Source organism: Bactrocera oleae, chromosome 6, assembly GCF_042242935.1.
Source record: "Bactrocera oleae isolate idBacOlea1 chromosome 6, idBacOlea1, whole genome shotgun sequence".
NCBI lineage: Eukaryota > Metazoa > Arthropoda > Insecta > Diptera > Tephritidae > Bactrocera > Bactrocera oleae.
In genome coordinates, this window is record NC_091540.1 from 21,959,954 (window position 1) to 21,985,299 (window position 25,346).

At 36.2% G+C, this 25,346-nt stretch overlaps 1 protein-coding gene across 4 annotated transcripts in view; it reads left to right on the top strand.

Annotated features, from left to right (window-relative positions):
• Nucleotides 1-11,914: 11,914 nt before the first annotated feature.
• Prps (phosphoribosyl pyrophosphate synthetase) overlaps nt 11,915-25,346 on the top strand; it is a 48,757-nt gene continuing 35,325 nt past the window's right edge. For 2 of the 4 annotated variants that reach the window (XM_036360273.2, XM_070112200.1), the window contains exons 1-3: nt 11,915-12,182; nt 13,627-13,810; nt 23,982-24,047. In XM_036360273.2, coding sequence (XP_036216166.1) covers nt 12,061-12,182; nt 13,627-13,810; nt 23,982-24,047 — 372 coding nt within the window. In that variant the 5' untranslated portion in view covers nt 11,915-12,060. The remainder of the gene's footprint in view (nt 12,183-13,626; nt 13,811-23,981; nt 24,048-25,346) is intronic. The other 2 variants (XM_036360275.2, XM_036360274.2) reach the window with 2 other exon arrangements.

Here is a 25,346-nt window from a genome sequence, read left to right on the forward strand (position 1 = left end):
CTTAAGGCCTTTCTTCTTTGATTTGTGTGTACAGTCGGGCATGTACGCATTGCGTCCGACACGTAGATGCAGGCAAGTCATTGCAGATTCGATAGTTGAAGTCCTACCGAAGTCTGCGATGCTTTGGAAACCCAAGCCACCGCTCCATATGTTATGATCGGCCTCACAATCATGGTGTACCCATGCTCCCTGCCGAATAGGGTAGATTTCTGACGCCCGGCAGTAACCTTCGTCTAGTAAACAATATGATTGTAGTTTTAGACTTTTTTAGACTCCTCCCTGTGGACAACCTCTTGTTGTGCCAAGACGAATTCTGGTATCGCTTACTGTGGTTTCAGCTATCCTGGTGCGCAGTACGGCTTTAATCCATCTGCGTACCGGTGCTGCTACACTCCTTTTCTCTAGTGTCCTTGACAATAACAACACCTCGCCCCATCAAACGAACTTCGCATCTCTGCGGTTAGCTGATGCAGAGCAGTATTAGTTGATCTGCCTGCTATGTATGCATGCTGCTTCGCATATAGCGGTGCAGCCTTCAACACCTTCGAAGGTATTTCGTGAACAATGATATTTTCCATACTCTTTAGTAGGAAGGAAGTTAGACTGATGGGCCTAAAGGATTTTGCCACCGAATAGTCTTTCCTTCGTACCTTGTGTATGAAGATCACCTTTGCAGTGCGTCAAGGTACTGGGATATATGACAGCGCTAGGCTATCCCTCATAAGCCGAACAAGATGGGGCAGTAGAACCTGCTCCTTCTGTTGTAAAAATGGTGGAAGGCTTCCATCCGCACCCAGGGACTTATTTTTTTTTGCGACTGTCCAATCTAAGCGACATGGCTTTTGTTCGACCATAGGTCGAATTTGGGCTTCTCGAATCGTCTCCGAGAAATGCGCAAGTAGAAGAGCCGTGGCTCTTTGCTCTGCGCTGGACGTATAGGTCCCATCCGATCTTCTAATTGCTAGAACTGTGCCCGTGAGACACTTTCACCGAACTTCCTGAAGCTCTTTTGCTTTGCTGACCTAATCTCCTTGCTGTAAGCAGTTAGGCTGCACTTGTGGTTCTCCCAGTTCCTGGTACGCTTGGCCTTGTTAAATAGCTTACGTACCGTTTTTCTTAGTTCTGAGAGCCTACTTGATCACCAGGAACACCTGCGGCTCTTGGTGGTTTCCTTTAGGTGGCAGCTACTGTGATATGCCTTTGTAATGGACTGGTTTAGTGCAGACAATCTGCTCTCCAGTCCAGAAGCAGTAGCACTGCCGTCCACCTGCCCTACTGACATTTATTTCAAGTGTCCCTAAAGGTGGCCCAGTCTGTGTTCCTGGGCATACGTCTAGGAGGGAGTTGCCTGACCTCTACACCTAGTGCGAATCTTATGATACGGTGATCTGATATGGGGGGCTCCGATGACATTCTCCATTGCCCGATTATCCCTGTCATAAGTATAGTCATCATATCAAGCACCTCCCTTCTGACAGGTGAGAAAGGTGGGTTCGCAAGTTTGCAATGCTTAAATTCCTGCTAACTATTAATTCAATAAGAGACTCACCCCGTGTGTTGCAGTCCATGCTGACCCATTCCGTGTGATGGGCGTTGGCGTCGCATCTTAGGTCGAGGGGCAGGTTATTCCTCCTGCAGTATTTCACCAGGTTACCGACGGCCTTTGGGGGTGCTGTCTGTGTCTCCCCCGCAAAGTAGGCCGCTGCCAGGACAAAGCCTGCTTCTTTGTTTCCCTTAGTCTGCACAACGACCAGGTCTTGTGTTAGGAACTCTGAAATGCAAAAGAAATCAATAAGGCCCCCAATCTGGTTTTTAATGAGCCCGACAGCAAACTCATACTGCTTACCTGCGCACCTGGGAAGGAACACTGTCATGCTATGCATGGGTGGTATGTCGTCGTCTAGCAGCTAGCAGACTTCTCGTTCTTGCAGACCACCAGCAGCATGCCTACTTTAAAATATACTCCATGAAAGAAAGCTGCATATCCAGATCCCCTGAATATCTCCTCCATGAGTAGGTCCTGGAGCCCTGGTAAGCTACACCGACCCCAGCGTTTCTGCCGAGTAGTTTAGAGGCAGCACAGCCATTCGAATGCCAATTAGGGCATCCGCATATCTGCACTGTTCCTTAACCGCTCGGGGAGGGTTCGGGGCGGAGTGATTGCCTCCGGTCGCCTGCGCATTGTTGCCTCTCTGCCGCTTGGTGTTAGGAACCCTCCTGTGGCGTCAGCTGCCCACTCTTGCGCTTCGCGGCTTGGGTGGTCGAAGGGGCTGCCCTTTCGCAACCACGCCTTGCGACCTGAGTTGCGTTTATTGGGCGTTGGTTCCGATTTCCTCTACTCCGTTTATTGCTGGAGACGGTATTGCCACCCTTCCGCTTCTCCAAGGCAAAGGAGGCACCTTTTGCTCTCACTTTTCAGCTTCCTCCGGAGTTCTTTTCTCCTGGAGGTGCCTCAGGTACCATTTTAGGCTGGCGCCGCTCATGCCTTTCCTCCTGGGATGGTAGATGGTAGAGGAGGTAATCTGCCTCCCCTCTTCCTTTTTCTTTTGCTAGGTCCTGCGGTAGATACCTATTGCGACTCACCGGAATCCGAGCAGGTGATCCTGTTCGAGGGAGTCTCGATGGGGTTCGCTTTGTCAGCGCCGGTTGCATATCTCGCCTGCTAAGCGCCGATGCATGAGGGCACGTCGTCGTCATCGTCCCTGGCATTCTCCTCGAAGACCGCTCGATCATCTGCGATAGGGTGTCAAGGAAGCTGAAATTCTGTTCAGTCCCTGAACCTCCCTTACATGCACCGGTGCTTGATTTGAAGGCCTTGTCCTTGTCCGTTCGCTGTTGTTGGTGCCTTGTTGTATCAGTTGTTGGTGCTTGTTTGTTGTTGCTCATCACTTTAATACGATCATAGGCTCGACATGGCGAGCCGTCTGGTTAATATTCAATATGAGGAACGCAAAAGTCCACCGCGCCAGAACCCCATGACGCGATAAGGCCACTGTTACTTCCCAATGCGGCCCGGTGTTGGGAAGGCTCCGTTATAATACAGCCGAATTTACCTCCTTGCTGCAAATCATCCAATGGGCACGAGAATCGCATAACACCCTGTATTAGGAGGTGGCAGCTCTTAGTTGTCGCACGCATGCGGCTTCTGCCAACCCGAAAGGGCAGCACTCCTAACCCCGGTTGAAAGATGCCGAGAATGCCTTGCGACTTAAACCCCTGCACCAAGGCAAGGGGCCTGCCATTCGCAGAAGTAACAAGTGGGTAACGAGATTCGGTGTGCCAATCGCACTACGTTCTGATTAAGAATGGAATATCGAGTCTGCTTTATAATAATAATAACCCAACAATTACCCTCCTCCCGCCCAACCGACGCGAGAGCGCAATCCGCATACGTGCGGAATTAGCCGAGTCAGAAAAGGCAAGAGAGTTTTTTAAGTGTCGAGATCTAAAACTGCTCAGCTACAGAAACAAAAATTTCAACAGCTAAGATCTAAAGTTACAATATAATATAATAAATTGTTACACTTTCATTTATTAAGAGAAAACAATAAAGTCTTTTTAAATTTGAAAAGTGAGTCAGATAAGTCAAATGTGCTGGAATGAGAATTAAAATCATGACATATACGGCGGAATGGCTCGTTTAGTTCGAAATTTGGTCTACAGGATTTTAGCAGTAAAGGTCTAAACTGCCTCGAAAAGCGAACCGGGATATTAAATTAAATTTCAGACAGGAGAAAAGAACTGCAAACAGTTCCATTCAAAAGTTTTACTAAGCATATTATGCCAAGCATTTCCCTACGACTAGAAAGTGTAGGTAGATTAATAAGTTTTAAACGACTAGTGAATGGAGGTAGACTTACCCTAGCATCCCATCGGAAATGCGCTAAGGCGAAAAGTAAAAATTGTTTTTGAACCGACTCTAACTTGTCAGAATGGATTTGGTAGCTAGGGTTCCATACCACATAGCCATATTCCAATATAGGTCTAACCAAAGTTGTATAAAGTGTTTTAGTAATATACGGATCTCTAAATTCTTTAGACCAACGTTTAACAAAACTGAGGACAGCTTTTGCTTTCAAGACCATGGTATCAATATAAAGACTGAAATTAAGCTTAGGGTCCATATTAACTATCACGCCATGCAACCAAATTGTTTAAGTCTGTTTGCAACAGACACCTTTCCTGAGTTGAAGTGTATGATTTAAAAAGCTTTACATCGTCAGCGTATAATAAAATTTTTGAGAATTCTATTACTGAAGAGATATCGTTAATAAACAACAAGAACAGAATCGGGCCAAGATGACTACCTCGCGGAACACCTGAAGAAACATTAATTGTATCTGAAGGTGTATCCTCAAATATCACTCGTTGTGTTCTATTATAAAGATAGGAAGATACCCATTGAAGGAATCTTGGCTGAAAGCCCAGCAGATCAAGTTTATGTATGAGAATCGAGATATTTACTTTATCGAAAGCTTTGCTAAAGTCTGTGTATATAAATCCGTATGCTTATGTTCCCTAAAACCCAATGATACATGGTTTACAAATTCAAGTAAGTTTGTTATAGTCGAATTCCCTTTACGAAATCCATGCTGAGATGAGGAAATTAACGGAGAAATCGAAAAGGTTATATGGTCAGTGATGATAGCTTCAAAAAGTTAAGGTATACCTCTATAGTTTTCAATGTTGGATCTAAATCCACTTTTATGCAAAGGGATTATAAATGACTATTTCCATATTGAAGGAAATATACCGTGTTTAAGAGAGGAATTAAATATCCTTGTCAAAGGCAAGTAAATATATTTGGCACTATTTTTTAGGAAGCATGAGGGTATCATGTCTGGGCCATAACTAAAAGATGGTTTTCACTTATTTAAATTAAATAGGACGTCTTCTTCAGAAATAATTGGAGCGTTAATTAAAGTATTCGAACACAGCACTTGCTGATAAGAAAAAGTTTTGGAAGAATTATTACAGTAGTTGGACTTGAAAAATTCTGCAAACATATTGGAATAATATCATTGTCACTTAAAATGATAGATTTGTATTTCCTTGCGGACGGAAATTTGGAAATCCTGCGTTTGGAGTTGACGAAATCATAAAACGATTTTGGATTACTTACAATATTTTTTTTTACTTTATTTAAGTAATTATTATAACATTTTTTGTTTAGGTCAAAATATTGTCGACGCAATAGAGAATATTTAGAATAGTCGACAAGTGAACCGGTTTTTTTTAAATGTTTAAAGGCTCGAGTTTTTCTGTTTTTCAATTTATATAATTCTTTCGAAAACCACGGACTTATACTTTTGCTTTTATTAACAATTATTATTGGAACATACTTTTCAAATAATTTCATAATAATGTTATTAAAATGAGAGACACTCAATTCAATGTCACCATTATAATTAGGCCATGTTATTGTAGAAAGTTCTGTATTTAACTTTTTAAAATTAGCTATTGCAAAGTTAAACCGAGTACAGAAGCACGAAGTTTGATGATTATTATCCCGTACAATGCCTGAGATTTCGACAGATATTTCCAAAGCAGGATGATATGAGTCCTCTGGTAGTACAAGAGGATTACTCTGAACACTTTACAGAGGTATCAACGTATACTAAATCTAAGCATTTACCAAATTTATTCGGAATCAAATTAATTTGGTTCAGACCCAACTCGGACATTTTTTCGAAAAACTCATTAAAACATGACCGATTGCAAATTGGCACGATATTGTCATCGAAAGGTTTTCACGAAGCACACGGTAAATTTAAATCACCCAATACAATTATTGAATCTGCATTATTTGCCATCGAGGTAGCACTATTTATTAAAGAAGCATGGTGCATGTATACAGATAAGTCCGAATGGGGTGGTATATAAGATAGGGTTAAATAAATAAAGCAACTATTAACGTATACTCTAATACATTTAAATTCAAATGAGTCGGTCCCTGGAACAAGAATATTTTCAGATGGGATAGAGGAATGCACCTTCCCCGATTCTGTTCAGTCGATCACCTCTAAAAATTTGAAATTCGCTGTTTAAAATCTCATTATCAAAAATGTGAGGTTTTAACCAAGTTTCTGTAAATCCAATTATATGGAAATTAAAATTGGAACTGTTCAAATACAAGTCAGTTAATTTTGTATTAAGACCTCTAACATTTTGATAATAAATGCTTAGCGAATTTCTACCAATCAGTTTTTTATATCGGTGGTTGCTTTTGGTAATTTAACAATGTTTTCCTCAGTTTGACTTCTAAGTTTAGGTTTAAATTCGCGTACAAAAGCTCCAGGTGGCCAGAATGAACTATCTAAGATCTTTTTGAATGCTTCAAGAGATACGTATATTTTAAACGATGATATACTTCTATCATAATTGAAGTTAAATTTACGTATATTGATATCATCGATTTTTAAACGTGACGAAATGTAAGATTTAATGTCCTCCACCAAGGTATCTTTGCAAGTCTCGAAATAAATATAGACTTTTTAGGTGGAATAACTATCAAATTATTAACTGATGCTACTAAGTTAATAGGGGGAGCCTCTGGAATTGTGAGACACTTATTACTATTAGATAGAGCTTTTGGGGAATTGAGCTCTTTGGAAGTTGACGGCTTATCACCTTGAGGGGAAGGAGAAGAGAGATTTATTAGGTCATTGGGAGGAGACGTTCTTTTCTGAACAGAAGAACTAAGTGTTACTTTTCGGAAGGACGTTTACGCTTAGGAGCAGGTTTAGAGGATTCGTGAGAATCATTCAGGCACTTAAAAGATTTGAACAATTTTTCATAGTGCCTAAATTTTTCAGTGAGGGTTACAAGATCACGACCGATTTCGTTAAAGCCATTGCGTGCCTCCCTATAAACTTTAAATAGATCGATTTCAATAGATCTACAATTTAAACAAGACCAACGCAATCCCTTACAGTCGAAAATAGAATATAAGATTCTACCAGTCAGTCCAGCGCATTTAATCTTGCCCATATGAAATGCGCTGGACTGACTGGTAGAATCTTATCCATCCCAAAGCCAGCATGAAACGTAGCGATCTGACTCGCCTTTAATGTTACAATTGGGAAAGTTACAAGTCATAATAAATAACAAGAATAAAGATCAAATAAAAGAGTAAGTAGAACAAAATTTAATAGATATATAATAAATTAGTGTGTTAACAAAATATTAATAATAATAAATTCAATTAAGAATAAACGCAAAAATAATAGCAATTTTTTTTTTCAACGTTTAAACCAGTTTGACAGTTTGAAAAAGCAATATAGCGAGCAGTTTTAGACGCACTGTAACAAATAAAAAGCCAAACGCAACACAGCTGTGAATAAAGACGTAAATGAGATAAATAAAGAAAGACAATAGAATGAAATAAAACAAAATGAAACAAAAAGCTGCCTCGGCACCAAAAATTCGAAAGTTTAAACTTTTTAATGCTGCACAAAACTGAAGAACATTTAATACTTATCTTGCAGCTCCGAGTTAAAATCACTAAATATTGAACTAAATCACTAAAAAATCAATTAAAGTTTAAGAAATTTTGCAAAATTACACACAATACTTCAGAGCAAAAAAAGTACAACTTTACAGCTTGAAGTGTTGCTTTAAGGGGGTATTCTGGTTTAGAAATAAAAAATAAATGTTTTTTTTTGCGTATATAGTATAACCCTTTAAGAATATGTCCCTAAAAAGATTTTTTGAAATTTCAAGCGCGAGCTTAATTCCTTTTTCTCTGAACTTCTTTTTTAGAAACGGTGTGATTGATATCTCAAGTTCTACTCAACCGATATACTTTAAATTTTATACAGAGCTTCTTTATACAATACATTATACTAACGTACTACTAGCGGATTTTTGAAAAAAATTTTAATTATAAAAAATTACGAACTGCAAAAAAACAGGAAAATAACAAGACATATTTTGCAAACAGCCGCGAAACATGTTTTTTTTTCCAAAATCCACACAACAAAAGGCTGTTCACAGGGTGGAGTGAGAGGAATATCGAGTCTGCTTTAAGGGGGTATTCTGGTTTAGAAATAAAAAATAAATGTTTTTTTGTGTATTTTTGTAGTATAACCCTTTAAGAATATGTCCCTAAAAAGATTTTTTGAAATTTCAATTTTAATTATAAAAAAATTACGAACTGCAAAAAAACAGGAAAATAACAAGACATATTTTGCAAACAGCCGCGAAACATGTTTTTTTTCCAAAATCCACACAACAAGAGGCTGTCCACAGGGTGGAGTGCTATCCCCCCTACTTTGGAGTCTAGTTGTGGACGATCTTCTCGAGTTGCTAACTAGCAACGGAATCCGCTGTCAGGGATATGCGGACGATATTGTTACATTACCTAGGGGTAAATTCGCAGACACTCTCGCGATATTGTACAAAGGGGATTGAGGCTGGCAAAGGAATGGTGTAGTGGGGTTGGCCTAAACATCAACCCCTCCAAAACTTCAATCATACCGTTTACCAGACGCAGGTTGCTGCCAGGCCTCAGAAACCTTTCCCTAGGTAGTACGGAGCTGGAGATGGCCACGGTAAAGTACCTGGGCCTCACGCTGGACTCCACTCTACGATGGAAGCAGCATGTGGACCTGACAGTAGCCCAAGCTACGAAAGCGCTCATGGTGTGCAATCGACTTGCTGGGAAATCATGGGGCAACGGTAGGATTTCGACTATCGAGGCTGCAACGACTTGCCTGCATCTGCGCGTCGGGCGCGATGCGTACGTGTCCGACTGCAGCACTGGAAGTAATGCTGGAGCTAACACCGTTACATATAGTGATCGAGCAGACAGCCAAACAGACCTTGCTTCAAATGTCAGCAGAAGGGTTTGGCAAAGGGAGAGTAATCTCGTCCCAGCAGATGAAGGCCCTAAGTGACGCAATGCCACTGGCCATTCTTCCAAGGGACAGCATTACAAAAACAGTAAGCTGCACTAGGAAGTTCAGGGTTACCCTTGGCAGTAAGGCAGAATGAAACGATTCCACGCTGGACCTACTGGTAAGACACAGCACTATCAAGTGGTACACCGACGGCTCGAAAACGGCGGAGGGGATTGGCGCAGGGGTCGCAGGACCACGCACCAAGCTCTCCATTCCCATGGGAAGTTTTCCAAGCATATTCCAGGCGGAAGTATATGCTATAAGTCGGTGTGTAGAGATAAACCTCCAACGCGACTATCGCAATAAGAGCATCGCCATACTCAGCGATAGTCAGGCAGCACTTAAAGCGATCTCGGCTTTTGAGGTCAAATCGCTATTAGTGCAGGAGTGTATAGAAATGCTGAACAGCCTATCAAGTCTCAATAGAGTGCACCTCATCTGGGCGCCTGGTCACAGGGGTATAGAAGGAAATGAACTTGCTGACGAGTTGGCCGGCTCTGCAGCCTCTACAAACACAGTAGGACCAGAACCGTGCGTAGCGGTTGGTCCACATACCATGAAAGAGCTGCTCCGTAAAGAGGAAAGAGCAGGCAGGGAGAGACATTGGCAACATCTCCAAGGCATGCGCCATGCCGAGTTGCTAATGTGGGGTTATAACCTCAGACGTTTTAAAACCGTAATCAATCGCTCGAGGAACAAATTCCGACTACTGGTCGCGTTCTACAACGGACATTGCAGGCTCAACAAACATTTATTTAACATGGGCTTGGTCCCCTCTGCAAACTGCCGGTTCTGCGACATGGAGTCGGAAACCCGAGAACACCTACTAGTGGATTGTGCAGCACACACAATTTCCTTGGAGCGTTGCCGTATACAGGGCAATTGAGCTATAAGCTATAAATTGTAAACTCGAATAACGAGTAGTAAATCGTTAAGTTGTTGGAATTAGATATAAGGATAAGTGGATGGCCATTTAATTGGTACTATTATTTAACAATCTGGTGATTGAACTCAAGAGTGAGTATAAGAGACGATTTATCGAAAAATCCTTTACAATATTTTGTAAGCAAATTAGACACGTAAAAGTTAAAATAAAATCAATATCACATAAATTCCGTAAATATTATCATTCAAAGTTAACATTTTATTTTTATTGGTAATAATGCGCTTTCACTGCGTTACAGAAAATTTAGTATTAGTTATCGACACTTTATTTTCATTCAGGTTTTATATACATATCTACATAACGAAATATAACAGTTGAATAGATTTGTTTGTTTTCAATCGAGAGATTTTTGTGACGATTTTTCGATATCTGTGATTTCAGTGATTGCCATTTTTAAATCAGTGGGATTTAATATTGCCATATTGATCACAATTGAAAAAACGGATTTTTAAAATAGGTTTCAACAAAATATCATATTAGAAAAATGTAAATATCTGAAAAAATTTTATAAGCAGTTGCAACTTCTGGTAACTTCTTAACACGGCTAACATATATAATAAAACATGTTTTTAACATTTGCATTAAAAAATATCAGTATTTTATTATGCTGGTCGTAGAAAATAACATTTCAATTCAAAAGAAAAACCACAATGACGAAAAATCAATTATACGCATTTGCAATACCTTGCAGAAAGCTGCCAAGTTTCTTCTATAATGCTATTTTATTATTGCGATCACAAGTAACACGTTTAAACTGTGCTGTTAAAAAGTCACAATTTCACAAGTTTATTGTGAACTACTATCGCAGTCGCAATTCACGAAATCGGACAGCTATTGCAATTGCAATTCATAGAAGTGAACTGCTATTTGCATACATAAAGTGATCGTAGTTGCGATATGCGATTTTTCAATCACCATTAAAAAGCCACCGATACTAAAATGTCGCTCATCACTACTGTCACGTACTGAATTGCAAAATCGTCTCGAATCACAAAATTGTCCATTGTTTAAAATCTGAAACGATGTGTTAGCCGACGGCTACGCAATATGCAAATATGAGGTTCGGAGTGCCATCAACAAAGCCAAACCGTCCAAATTCATTAGCCCTGACGGAATAAGCATGCTGATGCTAAAACACCTAGGCTCGACGGAAGTAAGTTATCTCACCAAGGTCCTCAACCTGTCGCTGACCACTCTTTAAATAATCGATGTGTCGAAAGTTGAAAGAGTGGTCTCACTACTTAAACCTGGGAAACCCGCCAACTAAGGGGAGTCTTATCGTCCGATAACTTTCCTTTCCCCAATAGTAAAAACCAGCATGGTTTCCAAAAATGCACATCACCACCACAGCACTTAGCGCCATAACCGCCCAGACAGTTCATGGTCTAAACCAAAAGGGAGAGAGGACGATTCTCGTAGCGTTGGACTTGTCAAAAGCTTTTGACACTGTTAACCACACAACGCTACTTCAGGGCTGAAGCGGTGGACTATGAACTACCTGAGCGCTCGAATTAAACAGGGGGTTCCGAAGGACGGTGTCCTCTGACCGCTACTATTTAATTTCTACATTTTGAAACTCCCCCAACCACCAGAGGGAACTCCCATGATCTCGTACGCTTATGACTGCACGATATTGACGTCGGGCAATGGACGACCCTGACATACCATATTTATTTCCTGGATGCAATTAGTCTGCGCATGACACTAACCACCTCTTTGCGAATCCCACTCATCTAACACCCATTTTTCTATGGTCCGATCAAGTCGAAACAGCTCGTTTTCTGGGCCTTCCGTTAGATGACCTCGACAACAACCTTACTGAAACTTACTATCCAAGCAAGGTTTAGATAACCGTTACAACAACAATCCCGCCAATCAGTTCTATATGTTACAATATTTCATCCTTTGGAGGGTCATTATAAATAATTAATTGATCTCTTCCTAATTTAAAACCAATTAATGCTACGTATGAACAAGATTTTATAAATTAAACTTTTAAATGTTCACATATGGGTTAACGTTAACCCTAAAGAATGACATTTAAAAGATATATGAAACGAAACGGCGATAAAAAGTGGAAACAAAATAAGGTTTTGTACTTGGGCAGTGTGATTCTAGATCGTTGTCTTAATTCAGCGCGTGTTAGTAGTGTTCATTGGTGTCAGTTTGGATCAAAAGGAGATATTTTGTTTCAATAACACATTGCATTCCAGAATGCCTAACATAAAAGTGTTTTCCGGCACTTCTCACCCGGACTTGGCCCAAAGAATTGTTGACCGTTTGGGTATCGATTTGGGAAAAGTGGTCACAAAGAAATTTAGTAATCTCGAGACATGGTAAGGTATATTTAGGGTATATTTATTACTGTAATGTAATCTACTTTTAACGTTTCTATAATTATTGTGGATATGTATATTGTACTTAAACTTTGTAATCATGATCTACAATTAAACGTGATTTACAAAATTGTCACATGTGCCTAAGTATTAGGTTGTTGTAGCGGCAGAATTCTGCCGAGTTGACAATCCTTGGCCGGATAAAATCCGGCATTTAAGACCGTAGGTAACAAATATAAAGCCGCTCTCTTCAAACATTTTAATAACATATATATTTGTACCCTTCAAAGAGAAAATATATGGATTAAATTATAATATTAAATGCATTTATATTGTAGATATTATCTTAATGTAAACAATAGGTGTTTATTATTTTTAGATTATGTATATTACTACGAAACTGACAACGAAATACGTACGAAAGGTAAAAGGTTCAAAATTCTTATAGAAACAAACATTAATTCATATTAAGAGTACATAATAACTTTAGTAAAAATGTGTCCATAATTTTTTAGTTAAATTGATCCTCTTTGGGTAAGTATGCACCATTGTGTCCGATAACTTATTACCATTTTAATGGTTATTTCATTATATCACTATAAAGAAACCCTTTGCCCCAGGACAATACTAGGAAAGCCGAATTGTCTCAAGCTTCTCTTGAGGCGCCATCAAAATCATTCGCCATAGGCAGGAACAGGTAGTAATCACTTAGTGCCATGTCTGGACTATTAAGTGGAAGCATAATAACCTTCTAAACAAGCTGCTGGAGCTCTTGACGAGTTATTATCGATATATGTAACATGGCGTAGTCCTAATGAAACACAATTCCTTTTGGACGCTTCTGAATGTAGTGTTTAACTGTAGGGTAGCAGCATAGTAAATGATTCCATGTCCTTTTTTTCTTTAACTCGTGTGGGACCCATAAATCTAGCTTTTTTTTACTGAAGCTGGGGGAATATTTTCGCCAAATTTCGGTTTCAACGTAGGGCCCTCAACAAAGGGAAAAAATTAAACACCATGATAGCAGTTCTATGTATGTTAATGGCTAAAAATAGCAAGAGAAAATTTGAATGAGGTCGATGATGAACATAATACTGATTATGAAGTTGGAAAAAGCAAAAGTTCAAAAAATATAAAAGTTATCTCATTAATTTTTTTTATTCTGAACTCCAATTTCAATTCAAAAAAACGGAGAAATAAGTCCCACTGTCATGGGAGCGAAATAAAAAATAGTAATGTCCTCAGTGCATATCGTGCTATGGCGTTTAATATTAATATTAACGTATAGAAAATTATGAATATGATTAATCTGATGATTGCAGATTGTCTAGAATAGAATTCTATGCAATAGAAGAGCATTTAAAAAATGTAAAGATCTTAAATCAGATCAAATTTTATGGTGGATGTTACATTAATTACATATATATATTAATATTTCTTCTAGTGTTGAGATTGGAGAGTCTGTACGTGGTGAAGATGTTTACATTGTGCAGTCAGGTTCTGGTGAAATTAATGATAATTTGATGGAACTTCTGATCATGATAAACGCTTGTAAAATAGCATCAGCATCAAGAGTGACGGCAGTTATTCCATGCTTCCCATATGCCCGCCAAGATAAGAAAGATAAGGTAATATATAGTAATTATACAAAATTAAAATTTATATTGTAGATATTATTAAAAATGAGTTACTGGAATAACGAATAGTTCATCAACGAACATATTTTAAAAATTATTTGGATTGAATACGTTGTTTTTGTTTAATTGTTGTGTTTCAGTGTATAACAAATAAAAGGGAAGATTTCGTACTTAATATTAATACTTATCTTTATGATTACTACATGACAACAATGATTTGTCTTTATCGTAAGTCATAAAACTTTCTGAAATTAAAATAGTTACATTTGGTATTATCATTTTCTTTCTGCATTGACCGGATTCCGTGTTTTGCATTCTGCTTTCATTTTCTAACTACAACACCATTTTTAAATCAATAAACGGGTTATCATCTCAGTAGAATGACAAGACTTTTGCATGGTTCGCTAAACGCAAGTACTACCACTAACCCCCAAATTATTTCACACCAAAATAAAAACAAAAAGTCTCTATTAATTTTATATATTTATTTATTTATTTATTTATAAATGTTTGAGAAAATTTATAAAATATTTACCCGTTTTCAATCTGCTTAGAAGCGTATCAGATGAATATTATATACCAAAGTTCAAATAAGTTGTTTAGTTTTGAAAGTTTGTAAAGCTACATGGGGAACGGGCGTCTTTTATTTCCATTTTACCAGTGCATTAAAAAAATTATTGAATTAAGTTTTGTAATCTTAAAAGTCTTAGTGAAAATAACTTTTAAATATATAATCGCAAATACTGATATTGAAAAATAAAAAAAATTTCATTTTAAATTTGCTTGTCTTGTCATTCTGGACCTTTTAACATGAAAGTATATCTTTTAATTACTTCGAGATGTTTAAGGTATTTTAAATTTTCCATATTTTGGAGATTTATTTTTAAAAACATTAAATAAATAACAGTTCTGAATACACCAAAACTACGGTATAAATATTATCAATCTGTTACGTACATACCATAAATACGAATGTTTTTCATGCGCAGTTCCCTTACGTTTATCTTAAACATAGTGATGTTGTTAGACAGACTGAGTTTTTCCTGAAAGTTTCCACAAAATATGTTCCAAGGCTTTGGAAAGTACAGGAAATATCTATTTATCTAAAAATTACGTGTCTCGTTTTCTCCGGGGCTAACTCCTAAGCTACATTACCGATTTATGAAAAATATAGCACAGTGTGTCTAGTTTGATCCAACTTGAAATATAGGATAGTTTGTATCTTCATTATGGTAAAATTAAAAAATTCATAAATTCATATATAAAAAATATTTCTATGCAGCGTCATGTTTTCAAAATTTAAAAATTACTAGTATGATATATACATACGTCATTTATTTTATAAATGATATGTATATTTTAATAAAACATCTCCAAATAATTGAAGATGAAATTTAAAATATTATTGACTATAATTGGTTTGAAATTTCTTTAAAACTCTCAGTTTAATTTTGAAATGTAGCAAAAGTATTTAGTAACTGATGGATTATGGAATTATGAGAATTTCAATCGTTTTCATAACAGTCGGGTCTACATAATCGGAACGGAAATCATTTTCGGTACCAAATCGCATTGTTCTAGGTGTATCAGATGTGTAATTTTCTTAGTTATTTTATTCAAAATATTTGACATACTGGCTAATATATGCACTATTAGTCACTCCTGGGTCAAAGATCCTAATATTCTATGAAGAGCTAAGGGAAGGTATGAATGCATTTTTAATCCTGGTGCTATTTTGATACTTTCATTAATGGTTTTGTTATCTATTATACGGTTTAAAATGGCGTTACACAAGGTAATAAATACTGTTAAATAGGAGTGAGCTATCATAACTGCCTTTTTTTAATTTTTATGGTGTTACAAATCATTTTAAAATAATAAAACTGTTACTCAACATGTTATGTGTGTATAAGAAATATAATTTTCTACGTTTAATGTTATTGTTGTTCCAATAGTTCTAATTTACAAACCCTGTTTGCAGAAACCAAACCAACCAAAGCCATCTAACGGTAGGTCCAGAAAACAAGTTGTTTCGATAAGGTTGGGGCATAGGGCCATAGGAGATCGTAATTTCCCAAGCGTCGCTCTTGTTTAACTCTAAACAGGCTATTTACCGGAAGGGAGTCGTAGAAGTTCCTTTGTGAAGGCCGTTTAATACCAATCGAAATTCACTCAGGCCCGAAATCTGTCAGGTTAAGAGTTGTAAGGCGTCGGCTTATTACAGGATGACCCCTTGATATTCCTAGGAGCGGTTCCACTTTAAGCAAGTAGCGGAAATGATGATAGCTAGAAAACTAATACTAATCACAAATGCTATATTTTTACCACATAAAGCTATCCACCTTACGGTAAATACTTTATTAATTTAATATAGAAGTGACGACGTGTTCAGCAAAATAAAATTGAAAACATATTCCAATAATAGCGGTAATGTTTAGGATCTAATACTCACTATGATAAATTGTCTGCATATAAAAATGTAATAAGTCAAGTGCAACAAGTCGTAGGTGAATGCATACAGCTAACAAACTACAAGTAGAATCACAGGCATCATGAAAACATTACAAGGTATTTTTTTAACATGAAATCTGTTTTCTTATTTATTTTTATTTTTGTTTTTCCTCGTTGAACTGTTTTTGACTCTAAATTTTGGTTTTGGTATACAGTGATCAAAAAAATAAAAACTTGTATGGAGAGATGTTTTTACTTTGAAGGGATTTTTCTCTTAAACTATTTCAGCTTTTAAGCTGCAACCAAGAGTAACAATATTTTGATGTTAACGATTGCAAAAAATTAAAACATCTCATATTTGAGCAGCCAAAACAAAAAACTTGTACATTAACGTTGGCAGCACTTATTAAGTAGGTAGCGTTATTTTTGTTTGGTTTTAACTGCGTATGGTCAAAATATATATTGGTAAGCGAATTTCTTCTTTGTGCGCTTTTAGTTTTTGTGGTCAATAAACAAATATCTCAAAATTCAAGAACACAAAGGTACTCGCTAAATGGGCAATATTTTCAAAAAAACAGTTTAGTATATAATTGCTAAATTCCAAAATACTAGTGGGGTTGGAAGACTTGATAGTAGTAGAACGCCCAAAAAAGTTTGCATGCTTCAATTGATCGGAGTATTAAGGAACACCCTAAAAAACCGCCAAAAATGGCATTGCAAAACTCCACCTCAAACTGTTCGTATTTTGTAATTTTTACCGATGAGTCCAAATTTAATTTATTTGGATTTGATTGTCGTCGATTTTTATGACGTAAGGGAGTCTAAGCGCTAACAGATAAAAAATTTAATAAGACTGTCAGCTTGGAGGAATCTACATCGAAGGAATTATATAATGAATGGACTACTAGGCAATATTAAAAAATTATTGGCTCCGGTAGCAGCTAAACTCATTTTAAATGGTGGCGACTGCTTTATTCAGGCTAACGACCCGAAGCACTCAGCTTTAGTGGTTAAGGAATGGTTGTTATATAACGTGAAAAAAGTGCTGCCACATCCTCAACAGAATCCAGACAAAGTTAACAGCAACAAGTAAGGAGGGGCTAAGTTCGGATTTAACCGAACATTTTATACTCTCGCAACGTCAAATGGTACTCGTTTACCGTTTAAAAAATAGTCTTTTTAGGTAAAAAATATTAATACTCACTGACCGACATATTGGGCATAAAACTGGTTAGAATAACGAAAAGCATTATAAGTTGTATATGTAAGTTGAGAGTAGTATAAAATTTAATGTCTCTGGCGTGTTTAGTGCTCGATTTATCGCGCAAGTTTTTAACAGTACCGTTATATGGGGAGCGGGCGGAGTCGTTACCCGATTTTACCCATTTTCACACTGTCGATAGAGGTTTGTTTTCAGTGAATTTTGCTTAGCTTTAGCGGTTTAGGAGATATGCACATTAAACCCATTTAGGGGTAGGACAACGAACACTTAAAAAAAAAAATTAAACAGTCTTGTATCTAATGGTAGTAGTCCGATTATGCCCATCAGCAATACCAACCGTCTTACGTTACTAAGAAACATGTGTACCAAGTTTCATAAAGATATCTAAATTTTTACTCTAGTTACAGCAACATGTTGCGAGTATAAAAATGAGGTTAAGGCTACTCTGCAGGAAATATGGGCAAAATACTTCTTAAACTTACACAAAATTGTGAGCTATCATAACTGCCTTTTTTTAATTTTTATGGTGTTACAAATCATTTTAAAATAATAAAACTGTTACTCAACATGTTATGTGTGTATAAGAAATATAATTTTCTACGTTTAATGTTATTGTTCCAATAGTTCTAATTTACAAACCCTGTTTGCAGAAACCGTAGGTTAACTCTTACCAAAGCCATCTAACGGTAGGTCCAGAAAACAAGTTGTTTCGATAAGGTTGGGGCATAGGGCCATAGGAGATCGTAATTTCCCAAGCGTCGCTCTTGTTTAACTCTAAACAGGCTATTTACCGGAAGGGAGTCGTAGAAGTTCCTTTGTGAAGGCCGTTTAATACCAATCGAAATTCACTCAGGCCCGAAATCTGTCAGGTCAAGAGTTGTAAGGCGTCGGCTTATTACAGGATGACCCCTTGATATTCCTAGGAGCGGTTCCACTTTAAGCAAGTAGCGGAAATGATGATAGCTAGAAAACTAATACTAATCACAAATGCTATATTTTTACCACATAAAGCTATCCACCTTACGGTAAATACTTTATTAATTTAATATAGAAGTGACGACGTGTTCAGCAAAATAAAATTGAAAACATATTCCAATAATAGCGGTAATGTTTAGGATCTAATACTCACTATGATAAATTGTCTGCATATAAAAATGTAATAAGTCAAGTGCAACAAGTCGTAGGTGAATGCATACAGCTAACAAACTACAAGTAGAATCACAGGCATCATGAAAACATTACAAGGTATTTTTTTAACATGAAATCTGTTTTCTTATTTATTTTTATTTTTGTTTTTCCTCGTTGAACTGTTTTTGACTCTAAATTTTGGTTTTGGTATACAGTGATCAAAAAAATAAAAACTTGTATGGAGAGATGTTTTTACTTTGAAGGGATTTTTCTCTTAAACTATTTCAGCTTTTAAGCTGCAACCAAGAGTAACAATATTTTGATGTTAACGATTGCAAAAAATTAAAACATCTCATATTTGAGCAGCCAAAACAAAAAACTTGTACATTAACGTTGGCAGCACTTATCAAGTAGGTAGCGTTATTTTTGTTTGGTTTTAATTGCGTATGGTCAAAATATATATTGGTAAGCGAATTTCTTCTTTGTGCGCTTTTAGTTTTTGTGGTCAATAAACAAACATCTCAAAATTCAAGAACACAAAGGTACTCGCTAAATGGGCAATATTTTCAAAAAAACAGTTTAGTATATAATTGCTAAATTCCAAAATACTAGTGGGGTTGGAAGACTTGATAGTAGTAGAACGCCCAAAAAAGTTTGCATGCTTCAATTGATCGGAGTATTAAGGAACACCCTAAAAAACCGCCAAAAATGGCATTGCAAAACTCCACCTCAAACTGTTCGTATTTTGTAATTTTTACCGATGAGTCCAAATTTAATTTATTTGGATTTGATTGTCGTCGATTTTTATGACGTAAGGGAGTCTAAGCGCTAACAGATAAAAAATTTAATAAGACTGTCAGCTTGGAGGAATCTACATCGAAGGAATTATATAATGAATGGACTACTAGGCAATATTAAAAAATTATTGGCTCCGGTAGCAGCTAAACTCATTTTAAATGGTGGCGACTGCTTTATTCAGGCTAACGACCCAAAGCACTCAGCTTTAGTGGTTAAGGAATGGTTGTTATATAACGTGAAAAAAGTGCTGCCACATCCTCAACAGAATCCAGACAAAGTTAACAGCAACAAGTAAGGAGGGGCTAAGTTCGGATTTAACCGAACATTTTATACTCTCGCAACGTCAAATGGTACTCGTTTACCGTTTAAAAAATAGTCTTTTTAGGTAAAAAATATTAATACTCACTGACCGACATATTGGGCATAAAACTGGTTAGAATAACGAAAAGCATTATAAGTTGTATATGTAAGTTGAGAGTAGTATAAAATTTAATGTCTCTGGCGTGTTTAGTGCTCGATTTATCGCGCAAGTTTTTAACAGTACCGTTATATGGGGAGCGGGCGGAGTCGTTACCCGATTTTACCCATTTTCACACTGTCGATAGAGGCATTTGTTTTCAGTGAATTTTGCTTAGCTTTAGCGGTTTAGGAGATATGCACATTAAACCCATTTAGGGGTAGGACAATGAACACTTAAAAAAAAAAATTAAACAGTCTTGTATCTAATGGTAGTAGTCCGATTATGCCCATCAGCAATACCAACCGTCTTACGTTACTAAGAAACATGTGTACCAAGTTTCATAAAGATATCTAAATTTTTACTCTAGTTACAGCAACATGTTGCGAGTATAAAAATGAGGTTAAGGCTACTCTGCAGGAAATATGGGCAAAATACTTCTTAAACTTACACAAAATTTGGTGCATTATATGAATAAAATACTGGGCACAAGTGCACGTACAAAGTGTTAATTTTTCTTTAAAGGGGTTCAAAATGTCAAATTTGGTTAACTGTACAAATTTTGTTTTGATCTTCGAAAATGACGTTATTTTGGATTTTTTAAATTTTTGGTAAAACTGTATTTTTAAAAATAAATTAGAATTACATTATGAAAATTAATAAAATTGCCTTTTTCTTATTTTTGGATGCAACTCAAAAGTTTTAATAGTTTAGGAAATAATACTTCAAAATTAAACTATCTCCTTGTACAAGTTTTATTTGGTTTACTGTATGTGTTTACCATAAACACTTACACCATTTATTTAAGACCACGATTAATAAAATTAATATATATCACTAATTTTCTCGGGTTGTGTTAAATTAATTATTATTAATACGACACGTTTGTCCACATAAAAGCCTACAGTAGGTCAACTGGTCATCTTCTGACAACGCGCTTGAAGCAAATAAGGCTAAAAAAATGCAAGAGACTTATATAGTAGCACGCAGTCAACGGCCATAAAAGTATCCTTTTTATAGATCAAAAACTGTTCAGTATTGAAGAAGTTTTTGAAAAAAAGACGACAAAAGCTACGCAAAAACTTCCAAAAAAGCATAAAATGTTATTCCAAAGGTTAAACGCGGTCAACATCCAGTCGCTGTAATAGTTTGATGGGTAGTGTTCTTTGGCGTTAAAACTGGGGCAAGTCTACCAGCTGGATGTTGTAGATAGCGTGGTAAATCAGTTAAGTAATATTCTCTTCGAATGTATGCAAACGACTACGGATATTCTAAACACGCAAAAAGCGGTAAACTACCTAGGCGTCAGACTGAACCCCAGATTAACTTTCTGGGAACAAATCCAGCACGCCGCAAGAAAGGCAGCAAAAATAACCTCCCAACTCAGCAGACTAATGGCCAACATAGTTGAATAATAAGAGGGCAATCGAACAAATAAAGAGAACGCAGGAACGCACCGCCGTACAAGACCGGGTTGATCCAATAAACACGGACAATTCAGCGTCATGCTGGAGAGCGAAGCAAACTGGGATCATACAGAAATTCGCAGCAAATTTGCTACGCAGCAGAAAGTGGGACCTGGACGTAGATGCGCAAATGTAAATCTCAATGAGAAAAATGGAACGCCACCCTGAAGTAATGCAAACGCGGTCACAGGGTGGGCGACGGTTCCCTAGAGGGGGGGTTTTTAGTGACTTGCAAGCGGCACATACCACTGCAGCGACGACAGCAGTGATGATACGGAAGGCATTTTCCACCCCTTCACCCAAAAAAAAACATATATATATATTCTCTTCGATGGAGAGAATTGGATCAATATTCCTGGTTTCATAGCTGCAGATGATTGGCAGTCCAGATTAGAATCCATTGGATTACAGTTTGTGGTCTGAGTAGCCAATAGAAACTGTGAGTGCTGCCATTGCTCAATGGCCGAATCGTTTGAGGGCTTGTGTGAAAGCAAAAGGTGACCGTTTCGAATAAAATTTTGTACATCGCTCATTTAATATATGCACTATTACGTTTTAATTTAACACATAACTTATGGCAGGACTAAGTAGTTCTCATAAGCTGACTTCGAAAACGTTAATTGCAGTGTATAAGAACAAAGTATAATGTTCTGTATTGCATCCGAAATCAGAGAAAATTGCTCATCACAAATAAAGTTGATGATTTTTGACCTGTTGTTGTTTTATTAATTTATACTAAATTTGCATTAAATTCAGAAAAGGAAAATAATCTACTTATGATGGCAAGAATATTTTATATTTTCGTATGTATTTTAATGTTGTGCTTGTATTTTTGATGAAACGGAAGAAATTATAATTAAACTATTTGATTTTAATTTTAAGTTTTTTTTTTGCCTTCATACGCTCGCAAAAAATAAAACAGCTTTTTGCGAAAGTAAACTTTGCAGTAAAAGTGTTCTTTTACTTTACTTTTTTACACCGTTTTACTGGATTTAGCACTTAGACAATTGATATTCATGTGAGGAATAACAAATTGTGATTTATATTGCAGTAATCTTCTTGGAGACAAGCGAACTTGGAGAGTTCTACTAGTATTATTCGCATCACAAATACGACCATTTAGCTTATTAAGCTACCCTTTGAAGTATAAATAAGTTTTCCCACTGTAGTATGTGAGGTGCTTTGTAAGTTTGGGCGATAAATTTCCACAATATTTTAACTTTCCTCCAGTGTAAGTATTTGCTTGTCAAAATGTACTGAACATAAATGGTTTATTTTGATAAGCAAATATGACATAAGTTATTTTCTACGACTGCGAAGTCTAATGAAGTATTGAAAAACAAAAAAGCAGTGTGATATTTGAGCAGTAAAAAAAAAAACTTACACACGTACGCACAACTTACGTTGGCAGCACTAAGTAGGTAGCGTTATTTTTGTTTGATATTAATTGCGTATGGTCAATATGTATTATTTGGTAAGCGAATTTCTTTTTTGTGCGCTTTTAGTTTTTGAAGAAAAAATGGTAAATAAACAAGCATCTCAAAACTTCTCAAGAGAACAAAGGTACTCGCTAAATTGGCAATATTTTCAAAAACACACTTACTATTGTTCAGTATATAATTGCCTATTCAAAAAGACTAGTGGAGTTGGAAGACTTGATGGTAGTGGTAGTGCACGCTGCAGTTGCTCGGAGTATTGGGGAACACCCTAAAAAAACAGCCAAGCCGTTAAAAAGCAAAATACGGTGGGGTAGTGCTCACTATCAGGCAATAACTAGCGGGAAATCTGAGATATGCAAATGAAATTAGGCGCAAAGTTCAAACTTGTATGGTATTATCCACAAACAAAAATCCGCAGAAGCCAATGAACTAGATAACTCGTGTTCGTTGTAGGAAGTCAGACAGAAAAGAGGCAAATGTGCTCTTATAATTTTTGAAAGTGGCTATGGCCTTTTACTTATTGTACATACAATATTTTATGTGCTGCATAGCTACAAATATCATATATAAGACTTGCTCCAAACATTAACTCTCTAAAAAAATAACGTCAGTAACGCAGGGACAGGACCCGATAATGGTTTATTAGTCTTGGCATTGAACTATAGGCATGGTATCGTGCATTTCGAGTAATATTCCATGTCTTTGAGATTTCTTGATCCATTTGTGTTGACCAAATTTGGTGAATAATGTTAGTATACGAGCAATATGTGAACATTGGGCTTGATGATTGTGGGTCATCTGTTATGCGATTATTGATGAACTCACATTGTTAATGTTTCTGCTTGTACTTTTTACATTCATATCGCAATTTCATAACGTAGATTCCATAAACGTACATGTACTGTTAAACAAAAAGCAATGTATTTACTTTATTATTGGGCATTTTCATACATACATACATTTACATTTTATAAATTCATTCTTATCTATGGTTTTTGATTGAGTGTAATTTCGAAGAAATTGTAAAAATTATAATATTATACTTGGATTAAAATGTAACCACATGAAAAATAAAACCCAAATTAATCAAAAGCTACTAAGATAATTGTATTAATTTAGACACTGAGGAATCAATTTATAGTATATCTATTATGGTATAAGATTATTTCTAAAGCATTTCTTTTTTCATTTTCCGATACAGTTGCAAGGTGGTGAAGATGGCTATGACATGAAGTTCGCCAAAAAAAATCACGACTGGAAATTTAGGGTATTTACAATCTTTAGTTTTTATTTATCCTTTCAAAAATACATACGTTGCGTTTTAAATAGACTTAATTGGGAATATTTGAAATTAACCATATAAAGTAATATAATATATGTTGTAACTGGACAAGTACTTGAATTTAATGAATAATATCAATTGAAATAGGTGATTTAATTCATATAAAATAACACACATATTAATTATTAAACTATCGTTGAATTATACTCCAAAATCTTCGACAAAAAGTGACATAATCCAACCAATAATTGCTGAATTGTTGACATACATTTTTTTTTATAGTTAAGCTCAAGTCCACTGATAATAGAGATCACCATCTATTTCCAACAAATGCGTTTATTGACCCTTTCAAATGACCCTAAATAATAATTGTGGAAATTGTGGCTGTTTTTTTGCAAAATCACGGTCGATTTTGCAATCAATATTCATACATATGCATATTAAAGAAAGTCGTATTAGTTACACCAGGAGACGGGCATACATAATTTTTATCTTGTTATGTTAAGAGTCAAAACAAATCATATACATATGTATAAAAAAATTATATTTTAAATCAAAACATTTTTTAAATTGAAACTTTATAAACTAACTATTTGTAGGGTTTAATGTAATGGAAGTGATCATCATACAGGACCGACCCCTATACAACGGTATTGTTGAAAACAAATGCAAGTGGGATAACTTTAATGAATAATAACTAATACCTAATCGCAAGATTTGTTATTATTCACCTAATGAGGTGTTAATAGAATATCACGCAAGCGATAACTTTTTAACAACCCTATTGCGGAAAGCTACTTAAGCTTTGCGGAATGCTAATCAAGCCACAGATAGCAACCCTAAATTTATTATCATTAGAAGTTAAAATCGTTTGGTAGATATGAATTAAATTTTAAATTCGTCGTGAAATGAATTAATTCCTGTGCATTAATTGCCACAGTACTTCAAGTTGACCAGTTTTGACAATTTTATAGAATCTAAAAAAATTATTTACTAACAATCGATTTATAGGAATGCAGAGTTTAGCAAAATTATTACAATTATAAAATTTAGTTTAATTTTTAAAATATATTTCCCAACAAAAAAGTGAAATTAAGAATAAGTCTAGTAGAAATCCATTATTTTTGAATTAAATTCATGATTTTATTTAGCATGTTAACAATGATCAGATTTAGGTCAAGTAAATAACATTGAGTTCGATAACTTGTTAATTTAAAGGAAATTTTATGATGAAACCTTCGTCTCCGAAAATTACTGAGACAATCGATTTTCGCAAGCTTCTCT